At 39.5% G+C, this 25,528-nt stretch overlaps 6 protein-coding genes across 6 annotated transcripts; 2 read left to right on the top strand and 4 right to left on the bottom strand.

Moving 5' to 3' along the window:
• Positions 1-364: 364 nt before the first annotated feature.
• Positions 365-2,075, bottom strand: LOC147867911 (uncharacterized). Its single transcript, XM_087315759.1, has 2 exons — positions 1,142-2,075; positions 365-622 (listed from the first exon to the last, which is right to left on the bottom strand). Exons 1-2 carry the CDS (start codon positions 2,039-2,041, stop codon positions 365-367), a joined length of 1,158 nt encoding a protein of 385 aa, XP_087171885.1. The 5' UTR covers positions 2,042-2,075.
• Positions 2,076-9,593: 7,518 nt separating this feature from the next.
• On the top strand, positions 9,594-11,218 carry LOC147867912 (uncharacterized). Its single transcript, XM_087315760.1, has one exon. The coding sequence runs from the start codon at positions 9,594-9,596 to the stop codon at positions 11,034-11,036; it is 1,443 nt and encodes a 480-aa protein (XP_087171886.1). The 3' UTR covers positions 11,037-11,218.
• Positions 11,219-12,451: 1,233 nt separating this feature from the next.
• Positions 12,452-14,999, bottom strand: LOC147867913 (putative pentatricopeptide repeat-containing protein At3g01580). Its single transcript, XM_087315822.1, has one exon. The coding sequence runs from the start codon at positions 14,976-14,978 to the stop codon at positions 12,624-12,626; it is 2,355 nt and encodes a 784-aa protein (XP_087171948.1). The 5' UTR covers positions 14,979-14,999; the 3' UTR covers positions 12,452-12,623.
• A 1,335-nt stretch (positions 15,000-16,334) lies between these two features.
• On the top strand, positions 16,335-17,381 carry PSAF (photosystem I subunit F). Its single transcript, XM_087315824.1, has one exon. It carries the CDS (start codon positions 16,430-16,432, stop codon positions 17,177-17,179), a length of 750 nt encoding a protein of 249 aa, XP_087171950.1. The 5' UTR covers positions 16,335-16,429; the 3' UTR covers positions 17,180-17,381.
• Positions 17,382-18,422: 1,041 nt separating this feature from the next.
• On the bottom strand, positions 18,423-21,078 carry LOC147867915 (pentatricopeptide repeat-containing protein At5g27110-like). The gene has a single exon (XM_087315825.1). It carries the CDS (start codon positions 20,902-20,904, stop codon positions 18,451-18,453), a length of 2,454 nt encoding a protein of 817 aa, XP_087171951.1. The 5' UTR covers positions 20,905-21,078; the 3' UTR covers positions 18,423-18,450.
• A 775-nt stretch (positions 21,079-21,853) lies between these two features.
• On the bottom strand, positions 21,854-24,766 carry LOC147867916 (protein PHR1-LIKE 2-like). Its single transcript, XM_087315832.1, has 6 exons — positions 24,402-24,766; positions 23,503-23,579; positions 23,330-23,390; positions 23,151-23,214; positions 22,669-22,738; positions 21,854-22,578 (listed from the first exon to the last, which is right to left on the bottom strand). The coding sequence occupies exons 1-6, from the start codon at positions 24,628-24,630 to the stop codon at positions 22,228-22,230; spliced, it is 852 nt and encodes a 283-aa protein (XP_087171958.1). The 5' UTR covers positions 24,631-24,766; the 3' UTR covers positions 21,854-22,227.
• Between the last annotated feature and the right edge of the window lie 762 nt (positions 24,767-25,528).

Here is a 25,528-nt window from a genome sequence, read left to right on the forward strand (position 1 = left end):
AGTAAGTGTTTTTGTTCTTCTTTGGGTAACAAAAACTTTCTTCGATGATGACAAAGTTGAAGGTTTTCAATATGAAGTGATCTATTAAAATGTAATGGGAAAGTGGCCCCCCTCCCCCCTTTTTATTTGAACCAATGATCTTCTCGAGCATAGTTGTTGTTTAGTACAAGTAGGCAAGCAAATGTATATATAAACAAAGTTATTTTGGAGGAGGGAGGGAAGGGGGAGTATATATATATATATATGTATATATATGTATATGGGGGTGTTACACATAGAGAAGAAGGAGGGATGCTTATTTGATTAATTGGTTAGAGAGTGTGGGTTTTTTTTTCCCCCTAGGGGGATGTGGTATCTCATCCATCTAGATGTAGGCACAATTGTCGGGACGTTGTACGGTGGGTACGAACGGGTTGTCGCAATCGGTATAGATCCCTAGCAAAGCGGCTGTGTTGAGGAGGCTAATGACAGTGGCGGGCGGGAGTGTGGGCGTGCGTGAGAGGAGTAAGAGGTCGGTGATCGGCCCCCGGTCCTGGTCCGCATTGTTCGCATCGCATGTATAGGCGAGCAACACGGAATACTCCCCTATGCTCGAAGGGACAACCCCCTCCAATGCTATGATCTGCAAAGACTCCGCCAATGCTGTGGTCGATACGGTTGTTGAGGCATCGGTGGACGCGGACACGGACTCGGACTCGTTGTCCATGCTCTCCATCATCATCGTCGCCATCATGGCCTCCTTGGAGAGCCTCTCGACCTTGGCATGCCCCCTCCTCACCACCCTAGAGCTAGTGGTCTTGTTGGTTGCCGCGTGTAGATTCGTCCCCGTGCTTGTTATCATCGGTCGGCTCATCCGATAGTCGGCCGCCATCATCTCAACTAATGGTCCTTCGATTGTGATCAACTGGCTTTGCAATGTTGTCGCCTACGTTGGGGGGCATATTCCAATAAACATCATGCTAAGGTCAAGGGGTTGTGTTAAACTATGAATGATTCTCCAACACTAGGAAAGGAAAGGAAGGCTTTTGATTGAGCCCATTTCCCAATGGGAGCATGTATACATAAATAAAATAACCTTTCATGTGAACACACTCAAAAGTCATATTGAAATGATAGAATGAGAGCACAAATATTGTATTACCTGCCCAATCACATCATCTATTTCTTGATTGATCAACGACAACGCATCCCCTAGATAGTCACGTGCGTTCGAATTCTCGGTCGCCGGGATATGAGAAATAACTTGGTTGAGGACGCTACTTGAGAATGTGAGGTTGTACACGAGTAGGGAGGCAAGCTCGGTAACATCGTTGGTCGCCACGCCGACACTCGCCCGCACGGCACGTAGGACCGGGTCTAGGGCTGCGGAGGCACCTGCACCTTGGTTGAGACTTGAGGCGATGATTCCGGTGGCAATGTTGATGGAGCGCGAGAGGCGTTCGATGTGGGAATTGATGCCGCCGACTGAGGCATTGAGAGTCGACACGACTTGGTTGAGTGTGGACGCATCGATTGGGTTGGAGGACGAGAGTTGTTGGGCTACGTCCGAGATGCGGAGGTTCGCCTCGTAGATCTTGCTTTGAGGGGAGATCATGGAGCACATGCGAGCTGCACTTGAGCACACGCTCGCGGACAACGACGCAATACGCGTCAATGCGGACAACGTTTGTTGGCCTTGAACCACTGGAACTCCCGATGTGAGTACATTGACGGTCACAATGTTTTCGGACGAGGCAGAGGTATCGAGGGTAAAGTTTGTGTGGGTGCATGCCATGCCTAGCTCGTTACGAAGTTTGTAGTGGGCAGTGGAGCCGATCTCGTAGTAAGAGCCCAAGAGAGTGTTGAGATCAAGACTAGAGGGGGTGGGGGGCGTGGGACATGTCTTCTTTGGCTCTAACGCTCGATTGCAAAAGTCAGTATTAAAAATGGAAGGTGTATCGCCTTTGCTAATTGTAATGAATGTAGGTTGAGCTACTAGAATCACCATTGCAAGCACATTTAGTATTGAAGGGACATAAGTATTAGCCATCACCCCCTCCATGTGCTCTAAAAACAATAAACTCTCAAGTTCTACACAACTCTTTAAAAGACTAATGTGCTTGGCACAAGACACAATCTCACTTTTATCTTTTCATAGTTTCCCACCCCCACCCTTTTATACATCTCATTTGCTTCAATGAACTCTAGTTCTCTCACATACTTTATTATTATCCTTCCCTTTCCAAGCGTCTCATTTCCTTTAATCATTCATTCCTTCTTTAAAAAATTGCTAATCACACATCTCTCTCTCTCTCTCTCTCATGGGGGGACATTATATAAGCTTATACTATGAGCTCTATCATATCATTGTCCCTTAATTCTTTATAACAAAATTTACCAACCCCTCTCGTCGTATATTTTTTGTGATCTTTTTTTGATGCTATCATCATCATCATTATACGGTCACTATCACCATCCTAGCTTACATTATGCTTGAGCTTTACATGATTGTGTTGCTCTCAGAAAATAGCAACATGAAACACCTAAATTAGATCACATTATGTTTGAGCTTCATATAATTGGCCACTCTTCATTATCATGAGAACTCAATTTTTTTTTTGGTTCAATACTTTACTTGGAAGTACCCTAGAATTAAAAAAACAAAACTTGTAGTATAATATTTTAAACAATGCACACTATTTGTTTTGATATTCTTTCTTTCTAAGTCACATCCCACATTTTAAGTAGTCGGAAAACAAAAATGATTTGGATTTTGGATTTCTGCAAATTATGGGGCCCATTATTTAAAATGTCACACTTCTTTTATAACTAATGGAAGGAGTTTTTTTTGGAAAAAATAAAATAAAAATAAAATAATAAAATAAAATAAAATGTCACACTTCTTTGTTTTTCATGATAAAATAAGCATCATAATTTTAATCATCTTGAGATTCATACATTGAGCATTACAAACATTACACTCAATGGATTGTGGAGGGCAATGTGTGCTTAAAAAAGATCATGAAACTTATAAGAAAGTTGGTGGGTAAGTAGGTGGAAATTCATATGAAACTAATGTTCAAGAGTAATGATAAGCAAAATGCAACTTAAGATAGTTTTTTCATTACGAGAGAGTAATGTTTTTACAAACCAAAAAGCCATTTTCACACCTATATAAGTAAAAACTCAATATAGCACAACTTCAAAGTACCACGAGACACTTCATTTCTATATCTTTAATCGTGCAACTTCATAATATACTTGAAAAATCATCGACACAATGTTTATAAGAACACACACATTTACTTTCATTTTATAGTAAGATAATCTTATAACAATGTGTGTGTGTGTGGATGTAAAGAGCACAACTGAAGTGTAAATACATACTAAGAGCTACGATGTTTATGTGGTAGCATTAGTCATAATTGGGCACTCACCCAGTACTTGCACAATGCAATTGTACTTTCTCATGTTTCTTGTTGACAATTAAATGAAAATTACTTCCAATTTCTTTTTTGACAAACTCCATCACAAAATTAATGTCTTTATTATGAATGGTGCTTTTGGCATTGCCAAATCACTAACAACACGTACATCACAAAATTGGCAACCATTGAGAATCACATAATGATTTTTTTGGCATTGCCATATGCCATGCTAGCAACCTCATGGACGTCGCATAATTGGCAACCACATGGGTGCCACATAATTATATTGTAACCAATTTTAGGATAACATTTAAGTAAACTTGAAACACCACACACACAACTTCAAGAAATAATATGATCTTGTTTGGCCCCCTAGATGCGTTTGATAAAGCAATGGAGCTTGCCAACCCTTGTTCAAACTTGCTTAATACCATTGTTATTCTCATACTCTTTCATTTGAATTCTTTTTAATCAATATTTTCCAAACTAGTTACATATTCTTGTGGTGTCGTCAAGGCTAAACTAATGAGTAAAACCTGTTTGAACCCCATCCAAGTAGTCTGTAGTCTTCAATTCTACTATTTGAGCATGTAATCCGTTTGACATAAAAATGTTTGAAGTTGGCAATTTGTTTTTCTTCCTAAACACCATTCTACTGCATTTCCTTCGATAAGATTCAAGGAACGTACATAAGTTCCTCCCATTGAATTGCCGAGTTGTTTATACAATTCTATCAATCACCTTTACTAGACCAACCACATCTCTTATATAGCTAATTTGTCCCATAACCATCGTCATCTTGCAATTTCATCAGTATAATCACATGACGACTACATCACATGCTTGTGAACAAGTGCCATGCCTTTATTTGCATGGAAAGGAGGGGTTAGAGAATACAATACGAAGGTAAGATGGTATAACACAATGGAAAGAACTAGGATCATGAAAAAAGAGTTTGAAGGTTTGAATCTTGGATAAATATAAAATTTATATTTGATTTATAAGTGGAGTATTTCAAAAATTTGCTCCTCATTTATTTGCAAGTGTTTAGGTCCTAGTGTTAACCCTAATTTGATATTTTCCATTCTCGGCTTTCGTCATTATCATAAATTGATGTGTAGCATTGCATACTCTCCTTCATGTGTAGACTTTTGGTTGGAGAATCCTTCAAAAGATTTAAAGGTTATTCTTAGTATATCTTGGCTTGTGTGATATGCCTATCTTCAATGTTTATAACAAGAGAAACTATGGTGAAGTAGTGGAAATGAAGAGGATCACGACTTGTGTTACCCGACCCCTATCTTTCTTCCACTTTAGCCAATGTTAAGGTTGATATTGACTTTTCACATCCAAGATGAGTTGTTGAATACTTACTTTACTTTTAGTGAGTAGGTATATAGAAATCAAGAAGAAACTAAAATTGGTTTTGATTATGATCCCTCAAAGTTGAACAAACAATAAGCTATCAATGTGATTACCCCCGAAAGACAAATAATATGAAATGTTCCTAGAAAGGCAATTGCAAGAGTATGGCCAAAAGCCAGTCGAGGCCATAGCCAACTTGAACTTTAGTAAAGGAGTATGAAGAAGTTCATCACAAGTCTAATGGTGAAGATGTTCGATGTTGCACAAACATATAGTCAAGCTCCTATTGTGAGGACACATGGAATGAAGAAACCCTTGCAAAAGCCGAATGATAAACTATCATGTTGAAACAAACCAAGAAAAGAATCTAGTTACCAATGCATAACGTAAGTAGTTCTTTGGATAACATAAAGGGCAATACTCTACGAGCAAAGTCGCAATGATTGGAGGTGATTACCTGCATGTACGTATTTCATGTACAACCGTAGGGCGTTTTTTAATACTAATGTAATATTTTTGTCGAAAATGAAATAAAATCTAGTTATGTAGTTTGCGCACAATGTCTTCATGGTGCAATGATATGTGTACATGACGAAGGTAGTTGAAGTCCCAAGCCTGAAAGCTTCGTAGAGTTGCACAAGATCATGATTAACAAGGAGATGTGGGTTCTATATGAAAATGAAACATTGGACCTAGTTTTCAATTTGCTACACAAGAAGGCCATCAAATGCAAATGGTTGTACAAGATAAATTAGAACTCTCATGACAGTATCATTAGGTACAATTATTGCCTATTGGCGAAAGGATATGCCCAAACACATGACATGGAAAACTTGCAAATACTCCCCACACAATCACGCTTGACGGCCAAATCTAACCAATGAGACCAAAGTGAAACATTTCCACATATTATGTCTCCAATTGATTAATAATTCTTCATATTCAAGAATTTTATTAATAAATGTTGGGATTGAGAGTGCATATTTTAATTGCAAGAGAAAAGTGTAAAAGGATTGGCATGGGTTGAACATGTGAGGAATCAAACTCGAATATGGTCAAAGGTGAAGCTATATCGTAGATTTTGATACTTGGACACATAAACATTTTTAGGGAAAAATATGCATAGTCGATGACTCTTCTCCCTTGTTCTCGGATCCCCGTCTCACATAAAAGAGAATGATCATTAAGTGTTTTTTTCTAATTAACGAAGAAGGCGATTTTATATTTTGGTGCAACATATATAACATAATGTGTCAATGATGAGCCTTCATAAATCCTAATCCATGATATATTGGCAATGCAAAAGAGCATTGTTCATGGATGAATCTATTGAGGCATCATGAGGCAAGTGTATTGCGTCCCCTCTTCCAAACAATTTCTTGATATCTTACACCCATTTAGTATCATGCAATGAGTATCAAGTCATGTGAAACGTTGAAAAATCATGGGGTTCTAAACAAAGAGAAGTGGGAGGTGTGGAGACCATTCATATGCATTTTCGTTTGTAGATCGTTGAGATGATTCACGAAGTAACACATTTGATCTGATTCCTCTCTCATATACCTAAGTGAGGAGTTTTTTCGAAAATAAATTAAGCCTTTCTCCTTTTTAAGTAGTCATCAACATATACTTAGACAATCTTTGCCAATAGGTCAACTTATTGTGTTAGTTTGATTCTAGACATGCTAGGATCAACATCTACACACTTTACGACAATCTTGCAAATGAGCACTTTTGGCTCAATGACATGTAGAATTTGAACTTATGAACCCCAGTCATTAAGAGGACAATCTAACCAACTAAACTAGGATACTAGAAAACAGTTTTTGCAACAAGAAACACCCCACATGTCAAATGCAACATGACACTATGAAGTCAATTTTTTTCTTTTCTGTGCTAATTGAGTTATTTTAATTGCTTCTCATGCAATTCTAGGAAGTCGATATGTATATTCTTTAAACTTAAGCATGTACTCCACCATACCCAAATTCATATAATCACAACGGGAAGGGATTGATCTTAAGTAATCGGAACATGAACTTCATAAAAAAAAGGATTTTGGAAAATGTTGATGCTTATTCCAAGTGGACATAGAGATGCCAACGCCCCATGTGTTAACTCTCTAGAGGAGATTAGTGTTATTAAATTGCTGGTACAAGTATTTTTTGAGAATGAAACATTTTTGGATTTGGTAACAAGGTGATGAGTTTAAATTCTCTTTGTCAACACTTTGGGTTCTATATCCGTTTTTTTCCAGATCCAAGACTTGGGGATATAGAGTTTATAAACTTGACAAAAAGAATGATTATTTCATTCATTTATTTTGTTTTTATGGTCACTATAAGTGTCTTGAGGCAGACGATAGTTCTTTCTCCATATCCTTTATCATGACGGAGAAAGAAATTGTGTATAGAATTTGTTATATCCATCAAAATATCATGCGATTTTATTAGTCAAGCCGTTCAAGCTAATATTTGATGCAAATTACGAGGATGCAAGAACATATTGTAAATAAATATAAATGCGTGTACTTATTCCTTCTTTACTATAGTCGATAAATCATTTACATAGTCTACCAAATGTTGGTATTGTTAAAAGTTCATTATTAGATTGAATAGGCACCTTTATCATTGACAATGTGCCATATAAAGGCACAATGTCTATTAGTTGTGCTAGTTATGGTTTCTACGATGTGGTAGCCACCTTATTGGAATAGAAAGGTAAATTGTAATGGGACAATGCACTTGTCACTTGACATTAGTTTTTCATGGTCCTCGCCTGTAGCATATTTAAGTTGACATTGTCATGAAGATTGAGAGCTGTAATTACTTATGATGTGCTCATTAGAGAGTCGATCAACGATCAACAGGAACCCATATTTCAAAACATAGGACATACAAAACATTTGTTGTCAACATTGAAAGATGTGTCTTAACATTAAATGCTTGTGTCACAATAAAGAACTTGTACTCGTGCAAAAAGGAGTTTGACTATCTACGATTATGAGTTGGGCTTTAATATAAGTTTCCAAAAAACAATCATATGAAAAGTTTGATAAGAGAAACTACTAAGCATATATTCAATAAAAGCTACTACGCAAATGTTTGTTGTATTTGTCATTTTGCAAACATTCGACTAGCTTTAAGAATGATAAATCATATAGTTAATTGCCATAATGGAACCAATTAGATCTATAATATGATTTGCCAACCTAACCTAATACATAACTTGTTGTCTCATAGACCCATGGTCATGCATGTATTGGAAATGTGAATGCCTATTACAAATTTCTACCTGGCACTAAGCTTGCTTGATGAGGCAAATTTCGTAAGATTTCTTGTTGTGTTTTATGGCTTGCATTTTTGCAACCGTTTTAAAGCTCGCCTTTCTTGGTTCCTCCATATTAAATACGTCTTCAAGTTTCACGAGCACTTTTTTGTTCTGCTTCAAGGAGGCAAAATCCTAAAACTTGACCTTGGGGTAACCGAATGAAAAAATAGCATAAGTCAACATGTGTTGTTAAAGGAATAACAAGCCCCTTAGGCCTAATTCAGTGAAGAAAATTTCTCCTTAAGAATAATGCAGAAGCGCATGAATGAATGTGTGTTTTTCGAAGTTTTTTTTTTTCCAAAAATGTTTTTCGAAGTTTTTGGAATTGGAAAACAAGAAAATGCGCACATTTTACAGCAATTGGAAAACAAGAAAACCAAATTCATTTGTACACAGAGAGTTTTGCACAATCCACTTGAAATATGTGGAAACGAGAACTACGAAAGCAACTCCAACAAGGTATGGAGTGGACCTACGACGCTACCTTGCCAAGGTGTAGAATGGATGTTCTTTTTTTGCTAGAAAATTACGAAAGCAACTCCACCAAGGTATGGAATGGATCTACGAAGTGACCTTGCCAAGGTGCAGAATGGACGGGTTTTTTCTTTCCCTTTCGGAAAACTACAAAAGTATGCCATCGAGGTGTAGAATGTAATAATGAGGGGTTTGGAAAGACTACGAAGCTACGATTTGCCGTGGCAACAAATGTGAAAGGTTTCAGAAGGCGATGAAATTTACCCCCGCAAGGTGGTATACAAGTTTTATGTACGGGTCAGGCGAAGAAGGGGGGGGGGGGGGGGGCAGTGGTTTTGTTTGAGGGTATGCTTGTAAATATAGAAAACCCAATGGGGGAATTTCACAAGTGTGAAGAACCAAACATAAATTCATCATCATACAAATAAGGGAAAGAAAAGGTAATGATTTTGAAGTGATTGATGGTTGGATTCAAAATATAGTTATGCAACCCCAACAAAAAAACTGATGGAAAAATAATATACACACAAATTTGTTTTTTTGCATATGTTATCTGTTGTTGTATGCATAATGATAAGAAGTAGAAGAAGCAGAAAGCTGAGCAGTTTGAAATGATTCAGTTATATGTATTGAATGCTCTGTTTTTTTGGGGGAAAACACAATCCCTTTGCATACATATGAAGAAAAAAAGCTCTCTGTTTTTCCTCATCTGTCCATCAAAAACCTGCATTATATCTTGCAAGTATGATCATCAAATCTTTGTAATGAAAAGAGCCCATTTACTGTCTCTGTATATATACACACACACACACACACACACAAATTAATTTAGCATCCCCCCCTCGTTTTGTTCAGTTCAGTAGAACTACATAGCTTATATACAAAGAATCAATGGGTTACACCATTACTGGATCATCAAAATCCCATCCATTCATGCTAGTAATCCTATCTTTCTTCTCCTTCTCCTTCTTTTTCATTTTCATCATGAATGCAATGCATTTCTCCTTTCAAATCTCCATGGTGGAGGCCATGGATGATGACGATTACCGCGAAGAAGAAGAAGAAAATTCAATGAAGGAATCAGAGAGAATCGCTTTCTATAAAGTGGCAGAGGCATTGAACCCATCAATTGCATGGAGAGATCTGTACCCAGACCCTTGCCTTGATCCCCCACAAGGCTCATATTGTGAACAATTTGAGGACAATTTCTACTCTCTCACCGCATTAACCTTTGGTCCAATCTATGACAACACCCCATCTTGTTCCTACAATGCATGGATCCATCCATCCATCTCTAACCTCACGCGCCTCCGAAGCCTCACTTTCTACAGATGCTTCATTGGTAACACCACAAGTCTTCCCCCCGATATTGCGACTCTTAAGGAAACCCTAAGAGTCCTCTCGCTCAGAGGCAATGCCGGTCTTGTTGGCCCGATTCCACCTCAATTTGGCAACTTGCTCCATTTGGAGAGGTTTGTGGCCAATGGGAATGGTCTCCAAGGGCTTGTGCCTATGGAATTAGGGGACTTACAATACCTGAGACAACTTGATTTGAGCAACAACAAGCTACAAGGGGAAGTGCCTAGCTCCATTGCCAAGCTGAAAGAGCTTGTGGTGCTTGATTTGAGTAGGAATAGGTTGAGTGGAGAGGTTTCACCTCAAACCTTCATAGGTATGGATAGCCTTGTGAAACTTGATCTCAGCAAGAACATGTTGCAAGGGAGCATTCCTTATAGTATTGGATCACTGGGACATAGTCTCAAGCTCCTGGATTTGAGCTATAACCAATTTGTTGGGGAGATCCCAACATCTTTCTCGAGCCTACGGCGTCTAGAGGAGCTTAACTTGGGCCATAACAAGGGACTAGGTGGAGATATACCCACCCAGATATGGCCACATATGGAGTTCTTGATGAGCTTGGATCTCTCCAATTCTTCCTATGAAGGTCAGATTCCTTCAACTTTTGAGTCTTTGAAAAACCTAAGGTGCCTTGATGTGAAGAAGAACAAGTTGATAGGGGATATACCAATGGGATTAGAGAGGCTCCCATCTCTATACCTTCTCCATCTCAATGGAAACAATTTGTCTGGAACTCTTCCTTTCTCGCTAACATTCGTCAAGAAGCTTGGTCCCAATCTTTTGCTTGGTGATGGAAACTATGGGTTATGCTCTCCTTTACAAAACCGATTTCACAGGAGTGTTAAAGCTTGTCCAACTACTACCACTAGTAGTACTAATACTAGGAACCCAGAAACTCTCCAACTCACTTCAACCTCTTCTTCTCTCCTCAATGATACTAGTGCCAATTCCTCATCCACTCGTTCTAATTCGAACTCTTTCAACTCAAATCATCATCCTACAATTACTAACAATGCCAAAGTTTTACATATTGTCTCACCGATTATACCCATCATAGTGCTTCATTTGGGATTAATTCTCGAAGCAACAAACTTGTGTTAAAGCCAACATTTACGTTATATGCTAATGTGGTGCCAATGAGTTAACCCCCAAGTTCCATCTTCTTAATACCTTGGCTATTATATTTTAATCATTTCGGTTCCTATAGGAACTATTAGGACTTTTACACTAAAATTTCCCACCTTGTCATGGGCCATCCATCTGCAATTTTATTAGCACCATGTGTAAAGATCCTAATAGATATTCCTTTGTCAATGACATCTCTAATGCAAATTCTTGGAAGTGTAAACATAGTCATACTAATCTGGATTATTGTGGAAGATGCTTTCACTTGTATTGAAGGTGACCAAAGATTCACAAAAGTCTATACTCTACATGCAATATGTACTCCCGACAAGTCGCTGGGCTTTTGGATGCTCATATCATGGGCAATCAATTCCAAATGATATGCCCATAAAAGCTTAATAAACAAATAAATAAAGGCAACAAATGTGAATGCACCAAAGCTTTTAGTACGGATATTTATGCTCTAGATATATACAACTTTGAATTAGTATCAGTACATAAAGCATTCTCTCCGTCAACATCTCCTTGTTTATTCAATTGACTTTATGTAGTTGAATTCAAGTTTCCTGGACAACCAGAAAGTCAGATCCTATCACCAACAAATACCATACCATAAATGTCATGAACTCCTAAAGCAAATGTAATTGTATTTGCATTCACAAATCATTGTGAGCAACATGCTGCAATGTTTGTACTTATGTGAGGAATCATATGCAATGGTATTGGTTCATTTCAGTCACAAATAGCATAATTTATGTATGGCACCAGTGTCATATATGCAAAATTTTAGCTTCTGCACTGTCTTTAGTAGAATTTGAATTGATAATAGTACATGAGGGTGTGGAAATCTATGTATCCAAAAGTTAGAAATCCGAACAAAAGTTAAATGGCCGTTGGCTTCTACCATGATGGATACTACTAGAAATCATTGATTTCGGTTTCACTGTGGAGATATTTTGTTCTTCTGTCTAGTTCTTGTAAACATATCAGTCATTCTCATAGGTGAGCATTTTTAGTTATAATCTCCTGCTGATTATAATTGAACATTTTGGTATTTTAAAAATATTAATCCATCTGTCTGTTTTTCTTTCTTTATTCTTTTCAATCATTCACCTTCTTTTAGGGCATCCAAAGATGAGAGCATTTTCCGTTATAATCTCCTGTTGGGTCTCATAGGACATTTTGGTGGTTTAAAGATGCAACCCCATCTATCTGTCCTCATTTTCTTCTTTTCTATCACTCATGATATAAAGACATATGCGGTCGCACCAAAAAGGCTGTAGATGGAGGACATCCAAGGGTGCAACAGCATTTTCAATGATAATCTCCTATTGGGTGTCATAGACCATTTTGGTGTTTCAGAGTTGTTAATCCATCTGCCTATCTTTCTCTTCCTTCTTTTCAATCACTCGCCTTCTTGTAGGCCAGTAAGAGAATACAAGTATGATATCAAGACATGTGATACCATTCAAAGGCCGTTGATGGAGGGCATCCAAATGTGAGACAGCTTGGGGTTTTTGAGATGTAACTATCTGTCTACCTTTCTCTCTTTCTTCTCTTCAATCATTCACCTTCTTGTAGGCCTGTGTGAGCATACAGGTTTGACATTAAGACATATGCGGTTGCATCCAAAGGTTGTAGATGGAGGGCATCACGAAACACTAACTTTCCCATTTCTAGATTACCATGAGTCCGACATGCACCCAATAAGCCCAGCAAAATATTCATGTCGGCCTGCTTTGGCATTCCACTCAACATCATTTTCACTCCTTTGAGATTTCCAGCACGACCAAGTAAATCGATCATAATTGCATAATGTTTTAATGCTGGCGTCAAACAATGCAATCTGCTCATGGATCCAAATATATCCAGAGCTTCTCGTACTAGTCCTGAATGACGAAAAGCTGAAAGAAGAGAAAGGAAAGCAACTCTATCTGGCTCAATACCAGCAAAAAGCATCCTCGAAAAGGTTCTTAAACAAAGAGCACAATTCCCTTCTTGAGAATAACCAGCTATGCATGCACTCCATGCTACCACGTCCGGTTCAAAAAGTCCATCAAAGACTGATTGAGCCTCATTCATGCTAGCACATGTACCATAAGCATGAACAAGTGTATTAGCAAAGAGACGACTAGTATCTTGCCAAGAAGATACAGTGCTGAAATGAAGTTGCCTCACGATTTCTAAGCACCCAAGTCCTCGACACGCTTGCAAAACACTTACAAGAGCAATATCAGTCAAAGCTATGTGTTGTTTTTGCATATCTTTGTAGAATTGCAAAGCCTTATCTCCTAAACCTTCTTTAACGTAAGCAGATAGCATGGCAGTCCATGAGACAACATCACGTTCACATAAATTTTTGAATGCATCTTCTGCTTCTATAACAGCTCCGCACTTTCCATACATGCTCACAAGCATACTTCCTACAAGAACATCAGACTCTAACCCCTTTCTTCTCGCATCAATATGTACAGCACAACCGATTTGAAACGAGACCGACTTTATCGAGCATTCTTCTTCTGTGAGTACAGCTTCTTCTTTATCCGCCAAAACCCCACACGCTTTAAGGGCAAACACGAAAGTTAACTTGTTCGGACAGACACCTTGAAGACACATGTATCTATAGAGTTTTAATGCTTTCTCGCCTTGTCCTTGCTCGGCATATACTGAAATCATAGCTGTCCATGCAACAACATCACACTCTGAAACATCACTACATGCAATCTCTGCTTCCTTAATAGCTCCTAGCTTGCCATAGAAGTTTAATAGTGTACTACCGATAAACACATCTGTTGTGATACCATCTCTTCGAGCATCTGCATGCAAAGCTCGGACGATTTCAATTGGAGCTACATTATTTGATGTATTCTTTCGCACTGCATTGGCCTTTTCATCTTCTGCAAGGATACCACAAGCTTGGACAGCAGAGACAAAGGGTAGCCTATATCGGTCCACGCCTTCCTCTGTCATTTGTCTAAATAGCTGCAAACATCTCTCCCCTTGACCATCATTTATATATGCCGCAAGCATCCCACTCCACGCAGCAACGTCTCGAACCTCCATATCTTTGAACACAATCTCGGCCAAAACAATGTCCCCACATTTCCCATACATACTCACAAGAGTGCTCGCAAGAAAGAGGTTCGAAGTGAACCCTTTCTGTTGAGCTTCAGTGTGTAATCTCTTGCCTTGATCAAGATCCAGGAGGTTAGCACACGCTTTGAAAAGGCTAAGAAAGGTGCAAGCATCAGGTTCGACCCCATCTTGGACCATTAGCTCGTATGTTTCGAGCGCTTCACGATCCTTTGCAAAATCGACACAAGCCGAGATGATAGCTGTCCAAGAGAAAACACTTCCTTTGGGCAAAGACCCAAGCAATTCCCAAGCTTCATCAAGCCCGCCACATTTGGCCAGTGTGACGACCAAGAAATCGGTAAGGAAACCCGAGAGCCGAACAACATTGACATGCGACAAGATGTGGGAGTGGATGTGTTTGGCATGGGAGAGCGCACGTTTTTTTATGCAAGCCTTTAAGAGAGACATATACATACCTTGGGTTGGAACAAAGTAAAGCTGATCCATGAGAGGGAGCAAGGACAGGGCCTTGTCAAGGTGGCCATGTCGGGATAAGGTGAAGATCTCTTCCGAAATGGAGCAAGCCGAGGGGGCTGCGCATAGAGACTGGAGAATCTGGGATAGGTCTGAATCCACCCATGTGGGTTTGTTGTGATTGTCTAGCCACAGGGGCTCTCTGCTGAGCTTGTGGCGGAAATCGGGATGAAGAGGATTTGTTTTGCTGCGTCTGAAATCCCACCAGTCGGAAGGGTTGGAGAAGAGAGATTCCCATACTTTCTCTGCCTCAGCTCCTGCTCCTCCTCCTGCTGTTGCTCTGTGGAACAGAGTTGCTCGAGCTTCCATTTACCTCAAACGCCCAACAGCCAAAGCTCACACATTTTGAATGAATTTGGGATTGGAAGCCATACAAATCACTTGTTTGTTTGTTTGTTTTGTTTGTACACACAAATAATGAGTGCCAATGAGTTTGTTGTCCGTGGCCGGACAAAAGTCGTCCGTTCATAATGTCTGTTGAGACCAGTCGTACCAAGGCTTATACATTTTTAGTTGAAGTTTCGGCATTTGGTTAGCATGATAATTGTGTGGGGGTAGGGTCCCATTGACACCCCACCACACCCAACTACGTACAATATATGAAGCAGCCTGCCTTGATTGTAGAACCTTATAATTCTTTACATCGTATATAGATAGAAGCGTAAGGGAAAGTACCATGCTTGGGAAGGTCTGCCCAATGCCTCCTCACCTTGGACATTATAGGGAAACATCAAGGGAAAAACCGAGAATCGGAACACAATTCTCGACCCCCTTCCACTACCCACTCTTCATGTCCGTCGTGGCACCGTGAGAAGCTCATGGCGATGGACATGGCAAGGAACACCTGAAAGAAAAAAATGGTTGTTGAGAATGTATAAGAAACAAAGCTAGTCAGCTTCTTCCAAGTATGATGTGGGTCATGTTCATGGGGCGCAAGAAATAGATAGTTGGATTTTACTATTGTCCTCGAACCAAATATGGTAATATGTCTACTTGAACTTTCATAGCAAGTGCCATTGGGATGTTAAGGGTGGTAGGTAAGTTGGAAAATCTTACATAGGCTTTCATTGAACGAGGGCACATTTCGTCTCGGAATAGTCCTTTTGAGACAACAAGTATTAGAGGTGGCAAGTCCAATCGATTAACCTTGACTATTGTATTACAATATTAGCACCCTTCCTTTTTTGTGTTCATCACAGGTGTGTATAGAGAGAGCATGCATCATACACACACACACACACACACACACACACACACACACACACACACACACACACACATGTATATGTTCAAATAACTAGATCCATCCATCCATACATACATACATACATATATTCATAACATACATACATACATATATGAGTGATATCTATACATACATATAATACATCATACTTACATTATACATACATACATACATATAATACATCATACTTACATACATACATACATTATTACATATAATACATCATACATACATACATACATGCTGAATGTTATCTGAGTGGAGAGAGTGTGCTTCTGTTTCATTGGCCCCCCTTTTTTCTTCCAATCTCCACACACACACACACAAAAATCCCCTTATCCATCCCCTGCCCTCACCTTATCTTCTTCCACACAACTCTCACTCAGTAGCTGTGAAGAAAGAGAAGAAGATACAAACCTCCCCTCTCTCTTTCTTCACACACATACAGCAAACAACCCTTGTGATTCTGTACAGAGCAACAGCAGATCAGTTCAGTGCAGTGCAGTGCTGAGCTATGGCAGCCTCCACACTCACATTCATCACCCCCTCCGGCCTCTCCACACCCCTCAAGGATCTATCCTCCACCAAATCCTCCTGCTTTGCCAATTCCCCTGCATCCCGATTTGCCCCTGTTCTGCCTTGCAAACCACGCGTGTCGTGCTCCGCAAACCCTAATGCTAATAACCCCGAGCAGAATGATGGAGCCAAGAAGATGGCCACTGCCCTTGCCCTTGCTGCTGTGCTGGCCACGTCACCGATCCAGGAGGCCATGGCTGATGTTGCAGGGCTGACACCGTGCAAGGATTCGCCCGCATTCGCCAAGCGACAAGGGAAAGCCATCAAAAAGCTGGAGAAGAGGCTAGCCAAATACGCACCCGACAGTGCGCCTGCCCTCGCCATCAATGCCACGATCGAGAAGACAAACAAAAGGTTTGCTTTCTATGGTAGCCAGGGGCTCCTGTGCGGCAATGACGGCCTCCCTCACCTCATCGTCGACGGAGACCAAGCCCATCTCAAAGAATTTGTTTACCCTGGTATATTGTTCTTATACATTGCTGGCTGGATCGGATGGGTTGGTAGATCTTACCTGATCGAGATCAAGGCCACAACTAAGAAACCTGCAGAGAAGGAGATAATCATCGATGTTCCCCTCGCGACCCGTCTCTCGTGGAGAGGATTTGTCTGGCCCCTCGCTGCCATTTCGGAATTCAGGAACGGTAAGCTTATCGAAGATGCATCCAACATCACCGTATCTCCTCGATAAGCGCTATGCACTTTGTTGTCACTTCTTTCGATCCTTTTGATGATTGCAGTGGTTACACTTCACTTCATTTTGCTTTTTATGCTATGCTCTATATGCTTTTGTATCTTTTGAAATGTCCTTATGGTCTTTTAGTTTGGGACTAATTATGCGCTTTAGATCTACAATTACTTCAAATCAAAATAATATTTGTACATTCTCTCCATACACTCGTACGATGATGTTGGCATTGGACATGGTGAACTGGTACTAAAAACAGCCCAAAAACGATGTCTATGCCATGTTTCCTCATGAGCTATCATGCTACCCACAAATCAGAGTGGATCTATTGGTTATTGATTATCTCCACATTGATGTGATTTGATGACACTGGAGTTGTTTAGTATTAGTGCCCAAAAATGCTGTTTATGCCATGTTTTGTTATCTTCTCAGTGGGGAGCTCTGGTAGGTTAGGCGATGGCAATGGAGTTAATTACACAAGCTCACATCTAAATTTCTATTCTGCAAAATACTAGAAAAAACAATATATATTGATGCCCATTGATTGATCATCACTATCCACACCAGAGCGCAAAGGCAAAGTAGCTTGAACTCTTTTTTGAAGTTTTGGTTTAGCTGATACTTCTCCCTCTTACAATTCTGCCAATTTCAATGGAAGTGTGTATTAAGAGAGTTAATAGTTCAAAATTCAAATTGTTGTGAAATCAAATGTATGCAGACACTTGCCCTCCTTGGTATAGCTAAGTACATTTAGAAGTTGGATAGTAAACTAATCAATTCTGTCTGTGTAGCAAAGCTGAAGAAATGATCAAAATGTTAGATGATGAAATAGCATATTGTCCTGATAGACTATGGTCAATGTGATCAAATATAAAAAAGGAAGGTGTTCCTTGAACTGTACATCGTGTTCATTCTGTTTTCTCCATGATCTCTTGACATGGATGTTCCCGTCTATACACAATGGTTGTAATTGGCTATGTCCTATGTGTTCCAAGTTCCATGTATGTGTCACATCTGGGCATAATATGGGATCTGTGCAAGCCTGTTACGAGCCACAAGGCTGAGGAGAGATTTAGGATAATCCTCCATCCACACAATTGACATAGTTGATGTAGTCACTATAGCAAAATGGTAACGATTAATATGAGGGTGAATCACGTGGTGAGTGTTTGGCAATTATGAAATCAATTATGATGGTGAATCATGAGAACAAAAATATCTGAAATACAACATGTGGCCTGAAATTAAAATAAATGTTTTGTTAGTATTACACTTCAATCTGCCAATATGGCAGATTCAACATAGATATTTGACAAGACCACATAAGCTGCTGTATTTTCTGGCTTTGTTTCGAGACACTTCTTGGCTGCATGCATTCCCTTCTGCATGTCTCCATGCATTCTACATGCACCAAGTAAGGCCAACCATACAAGCACACAATTTTCCATTGATTTACATTTAATGAAGGCTTCAGCATCACCTAAACGCCCTGCCCTACCAAGAATATCAACCATACACACACAATGATCGTCGGATTGAGTGATGCTGTGATTTTTTGTCATAGACCCAAAACAGTGTATGGCAAGATCAGTCTCACCAGTATGGCTACAAACTGTTAGGATGCTGATATAAGTGATTGTATCAGGTTTAATTCCATAAAGCTCCATTTCCAAAAAGACATATATGGCCTCTAGAATGTCGCCACTTTGTGCAAAGGCACTAATGATGGCATTGCAAAGGACAATATCCCGTTGCCACATTTTATCAAACACATCCTTTGCCTTAGTTATACTTCCACACTTCCCATACATATTAATGAGGGCTGTTGCTACGACAAGGTCTTGCTCATGCCCTAAATATACGATGGAATCATGGATTGCATTTCCATCTTCAAAGGCTGCCAAGTTTGCACACGCATCTATCCCACATGAAAGGGAGACTTTGTCTGGCTTCATACCATGAAGTGGCATTTTATGAAAAACATCTAGAGCTGCTCTATCTTCTCCATTCTCAACATGCACCGCTATATAAGCATTCCAAACAGAAATGTCCTGTAATTTCATCTTCTCAAATGTATCTCCTGCCTTGTGTAAATCCCCACACTTACCATACATCCTGATAAGAGAAGTTCCAACAAAAACATCATGGTGTTCAGGAAGATGAGCAACAGAAATATATATTTCATGCCCTTTCTCCAAAGATTTGATGCTTGAGCATGCATCAAGAATAGCAGTAAAGGTAATGTTGTCTGGTGATATGCCTTCCATCTGCATTTGTTGAAACAGAGACAAAGCACTTTCGTTCTGCTCTTCCCTGGCAAACGCAGTGATCATTGCATTCCATGAAAACACATCGCGTGAACACATTTCAAAGAACAGCTTTTTTGCATCATGTAAGTTACTACATTTTCCATACATGTTTATAAGAACATTCTCAAGCATTATATCAGCAATCTGATTATTATGTAGAAGGACATGATGGACCAAATGCCCTTCCTCTAATGCAGATAAGTTGGCGCAAGCATTGATTGCACAAACAAAGGTGACATTATCAGGCTTCAAACCTTCATGTTGCATGTCATCAAACAAACATAGAGCTTCATCATCTTCTTCATTTAGAGAAAGGACAGTAATCATGGCATTCCAAGAAACAACATCATGCAATGACATTCTTTTGAACAAGCTCTTAGCATCAGCAAGGCTCCTACATTTTCCATACATGTTGAGGAGGGTGTTACCTAAAGAAATGTCTTGCACAATTCCAGAGTTGTTAACTAAAGTATGAACTTTTTTCCCCTCTAGCAAAAGCTCTAGGTTTGTACATGCATCCAATGCACATACAAATGAAATATTGTTAGGCTTGATACCTCGGTAATGCATTTCATTGAAGAGAAATAGAGCCATGTGGCTATACCTGTTTTGGGCATAAGTGGTAATCATGGCATTCCAAGACACGATATCTTGAGAGGTCATCTGGTCAAATACAGTTCTTGCATATACCACTCTTCCACATTTTCCATACAAAGTTACAAGTGAGGTTGCAATCACAATGTCTACTTCAAACCCATGAACCAAGATGGAACCATGAACCTCAAGCCCTATCTCAAAGGATGCAAGATTGGAGCATACATTGAGAATAGACACAAAAGTGATCTTATCTGGCTTTACATCTTTTGAAAGCATTTGGAGATAGAAATCTAGGGCCTCATTGTATCGCCCCCATTGGGAAAAAGCTTTTATCAAAGCATTCCATGACACAATATCCCAACATGGCATCGCCCAAAATACTTTTATAGCTTTATCTAACCAACCATTGTGGCCCAAAGCTTTTAGAAGAATGTTGAAAGAGAAAACATTAGGATAGTCAATTTTGGCAAACACATATTCCACTTCTTCCATACTTCCACAATTCCCATACATTTCAATGACCCAATTTGCAATAAAAGTAATATGATCGAACCCAAGTGAAGTGATTTGTGCATGCACGATTTGACCTTGGAAGAGTGCTTTGGATTTACCATGACTTCTCAAAAGAGAAGCAAGGAAATCATACATATCAGGGTCCCTTTCAAAGTAAGGTCTATTAAGCACATAATTGCATGGTTCCTCTGTTTTTTTCTGAGGCAATACGGCATCGTTAACTTTGATTCTCGCCCATTTACCATCAAAATTTGATGCTATAGCCATCGAAGGTCCATGCTGTTTACCATAAGATTCGATGGATTTCATCTTACGCCATTGGCCCTAAATTTTTTGAAGCTCCCAAGCGTCCCAGTTTCCAACAAAAAACCGTGGAAAGTCTGTAACTCTGTTTAGATTGAGCAGTTAAATGGTTAGTACAGCTCTGAGTGATCCACCTATTGGGAAACATACGTTGAAAACTCTAAACAGAGGGAGAGGATATTTGAAGAAACAGAGACTGAAATTTTACAAAATAATAGGCCTATGATTTTTTTTTAAAAACAAGCCAATTTGTCTCTAACATCATTTGATATTCTACCAAGTCTAATGGAATCGATCCTCGCCAATTCACAAATTTCACTCCCAACGGATCGAAAGTGTCGATGGCAACTTATCTTATTTTCGTTGTCCTAAAACCTCTCGATCTTGTTGGTGCTTTACCCTATCTAGAAAACCCATGACTTCTCCATGTCAATGATCTATTGACGATCATACTTCCTTGTCAAGATGGAGCTTTGTACCTCATGTCACGAGATACCTCTCGTCCCTAAGCTCCAGATCCCATTGTGTGATAAATCAATAGTGTGCTCCTATAGCCTAGGGGAACTTGTTTGTTTGCTCCTAGAGTTACTACATATTGAAACAATGATTGCTTCAATGTTGTGAAGCAAATTTTAAACGTAAGACCCTTGGCTTAAACCACAATGTTGTAAAGCCACCGTCATCCATAACATATTTTGAATTTCACTTGTGTCAAACTCCACTTGTGCAATTTGTTTGTCCCTCAACACTCTTATTTGTATTGACAATGGCCTCAAACTATGTCGTTAAGCATCCAGTTACTTGGACACCTTCAACGCTTATTTGAGCAAGCCACTAATAAAGTATGTCTTCGTCATGTTACGATAGATTTGGTTGAGGACAAGAGCAAGTCTAGTTGTTACTTTCTTGACATCCTTCATATGATAAGACTAAACATTTTGACATCTTTCACATCATATAAAGCTTTGGTAGTCTAGTTCAAATTATTTTTTCGCATGGTAGAGTCCTTAATAACTTATCTATTGATGCATGGATACTTTTCATGTCAACAACTATTCAACTTCTTATTATAAGTTTGTTGTGGTATGAAACAAATTTTTTAATCCTCATTACTAAGGATAAACTAGTAATCACATATGTGACACTATATCAAGGAGCTCATACAAAACACATGCAATGAGAACGATGATTGCAATGTACAACCTTGCCTAGCTGCTTTGTTCTCGTACTATCCGGGGATCCGACTATGGTTTGATTCATGGTGTCAGTCTATGCAATGTGCTGATATAGAAGGAACATGTAATAATCCAAGATGTAATCTAATTTCTGTTAGCAATGGGAGAGATCTTTCCAACTTAAATGGCTCTGACAATTCATCGGCATCGCAATCAGCATCTCATCCGCCCTCAGAGTGCTGCCTTCAGATTCATCTTCTTGATGACTCCTCTTTGATGTGTTGATGTGAGATAGAGAGGGATATGATACAGTTGGGAACTTTCCAAATGAGGAAACCAAGCATTCATTACTCACTTCTGACACTAAATCATCAACCTCCAACCTAACACTCTTAAGCTCAGCGAGGTTCGTTGCTTTGCAACCAAATGTTGCCTCTGCTCTCTCCAGAATTGATTGCAAATACTTGCTCTGAGCTTCCATTCGCATTTGAATCTGTCTCTGGACCTACCAAAACAAATACATTGGGAGCTTTTGTTACAGTTTATAGATGTCAAAGAGACCATTGCTTCCATTGACAAGACCGATGAGTTTTACCTCCAACTGTTCTTGTAGTTGTTTTTGCAAATCCATCTGAGCTTTCAAGGCATTGGCTATCTCTGAGGATCTGCAAAGTATGGTATCAAAATCCCACGTCTATCAAGCTAGAATGATGTAGCTACAGATCATTTCTCTTGCCGAAACATGTCATGACTTAAGAGCATAAGCACATGGATATTGTTATTATTAGGGATTAACTAACGCTGGAGTAGGAAGTCCATTAGCTATTGCACACTGATGGTCTGGACATAAAGACTCATCAGACTTTATGGCATAATAAAAGGTAGGCTGCCATTGTGCACAATTTTTTAATCTATTCAATCAGTACTGTCCCTAAATCTAACTACCATGAAGCCTATCCAATAGCCAAATGAGCCTAAACTAGCCTTAATTAACTCTAACCAGTATAGTTCTGCGTATGCTCATAACAAAACTTCTGCAAATGCTGAGTGCAGTGAGAACAAAGATCAAAACCTTACTCTCTGTTTTTCATCAGCTTCATAGAGGGATTTTGGCCATCTGTTGATACATTTGAGGTTCCACCTAAAAGTTCCAAACAATATAGTTAAGCATCATGATTCATAACAATGTAAGGCACGATATCTAAATTCTTAGAGTTAAGATACCCTTCTTGCATTGAGCATATAGCTTTCCTAACCTTCTTTTGTAGATTCACTGCGGGCATCTCTTACACTAGGCTGCTTTCCAAGCCTATATTTCTGTACATATCATCATCGCAATGATAAGGCACTACAGACGAAAGTATTAAGTTTTGTATTAATTAATGCCATCAAATAATGAACTTCCCCAATAGAAAATCGTAATTCATACCTGGAGATGGCTTTTGAGGTGGTACAGAGTGAGTCCTTTAACATTCATTATCTTCATGACAGACTTGGGAGTGGCCTCTAAACCAAATACAACTCAAATTGTTTAGGATGAGAAAATTATTCATCACAGTTAGAAACATTAGCCATTGACTAGAAACAGGCAAACAAGCATATCATGTTGACTAGAATGGAAGATCCACATAAGTATGTCTTATGTGACTGAAAAACAGAGATTGTGTAAGGAATGAAACCCACATATGAATGTAACTATTACTTTAGGGTTTATCGTGCTGTTGAAAGATGAGCCCTAAGTTTGGCTGACAACATTGGGTCTATTTTGAGACTAGTCTAGATCAAGCAAGGAGTCACCAATTCTCAGGATGATTTTGTTTTTCCTACTTCGTCTGTTCATATGCTTCTTCTGTCAAGTAGTCACCAATTCTCATCTCGCACCACCATTATCGGGTTATGAAGAATCATCCTTTGTGTTTACACACATTCTGATGGCATTGACTCTCCTCACAACTAGTAATCTTGTGAGCCAGTCTCTGAGTAGATGTTTCCCATATCACAACTAGTTACATATAGCATGCATTTTGGTTCAGGGATGTGCACAAAATAGCCTGAGCTTGCTGCCATTACAAGAATGGATGGAATGTACGCATAGATGGCCCTTATAAATATCCATATAAACCCGAAGGTGTACAGTTTCAAACCGTAGCCATCCAGAGTTGTGTGTGTTTCCACTTAAACAGGTTAGACATCGTGCGAAATCAGAGATGACAGTGCGCATACCCTGCTAATAAATCTTAGGCCCTAATCCATCGCAATGTGGATGGATGGCATAGTAGTGTGAGAATGTCCAATAACAATCCATCTTTGTGTGTGAGAAGAACTTACTTTCTGATCCGCCCAGTTGGGCGACTGCATTTACGAATCGTTCATGGAGCTCTGGTGTCCATCTGAGCCGCGGCTTTGGATCCATCATCGAATTCGCAACCATATTAATAGTATTTGCATCTTCGGCAGCAGCATCATAAAGATGTTTTGTTCCAGATATCATCATCAATTCCTCATGAGTCGACAATATATCAGCTGGTGTCTTCTTCTTCTTCTTCTTCTCTGTCATTGCTAGGGTTTCATCAAATTGCTGACATACAAATTTAAGTTCTAACCTCGAAAATATGGATGCCCCAGAAGAAGATTTTTGTGGTTATTATCAAAGAATCAAAGCCTAAAGGCTGGAATGGCTTTCATGTGTTGGATACAAAATCCATCCTTCCAAAAATTTCAATTCTGGACTGCTTAAAACCTGCATAAAGAATTTGATATACTCAAAGGATCGGGTTAGCAAGGTGAAGTGACAAAGAAGAACAAACGAATGAAGAAGAAGAGGAAGAAGATAGAGGTGGAGATGGGTTCTTCTGTGAAGAAGAAGAAGAAGAAGTGATTTGCTTGGTTTTTCTTCTTTTTAGTTCATATTTTGTTGTTTGTTAGGATGAGATAGTAAGGGAGGAATAAACACAAGTTCCTCTGTTTTTTTTTATGTACATAGTGGATAGAGTGCCTCCTCTGTTTTTAGTGGAGAGTGCTTCCCCTGTTTCTAGTGGATAGTGCCAACATTTTGTGGCCATTCCATTCAATGGTTGGTTTTCCATTTCTTCACACACAACACATTATCCATCCATCCCATAACTACATACTAGGGAAGGATGGAAGGGAAAGGGAAAGGGAAGGAAGGGGGTTGGCCAAAGGGTGACCGCCTTGCCCTGCCCTGCCCCACCCTTTGGCCGACCAAAGAAAGAACTCCTCCTGAAACCACGCTCCTCGTCACCCAACGCCCATCCCACTCCACCAGATGAGCCTGGTCTGGCACACACACCATGTATAGTAGTTGAAAAAGGAGCTTCATCGTTTTTCTTTGTGCAAAAGTTGCCCACAACCCTTCCTCCAATTCTGAAAGGGCCAAACCTTAGAAGGAGATCCATCTTCATTGGCTTGGAATGCATGGGTAGTTTTCTGAATTA

Source organism: Azolla caroliniana, unplaced genomic scaffold (assembly GCF_043228905.1).
Source record: "Azolla caroliniana isolate FFs.n. ecotype wild unplaced genomic scaffold, voAzoCaro1.0.p SCAF_2, whole genome shotgun sequence".
NCBI lineage: Eukaryota > Viridiplantae > Streptophyta > Polypodiopsida > Salviniales > Salviniaceae > Azolla > Azolla caroliniana.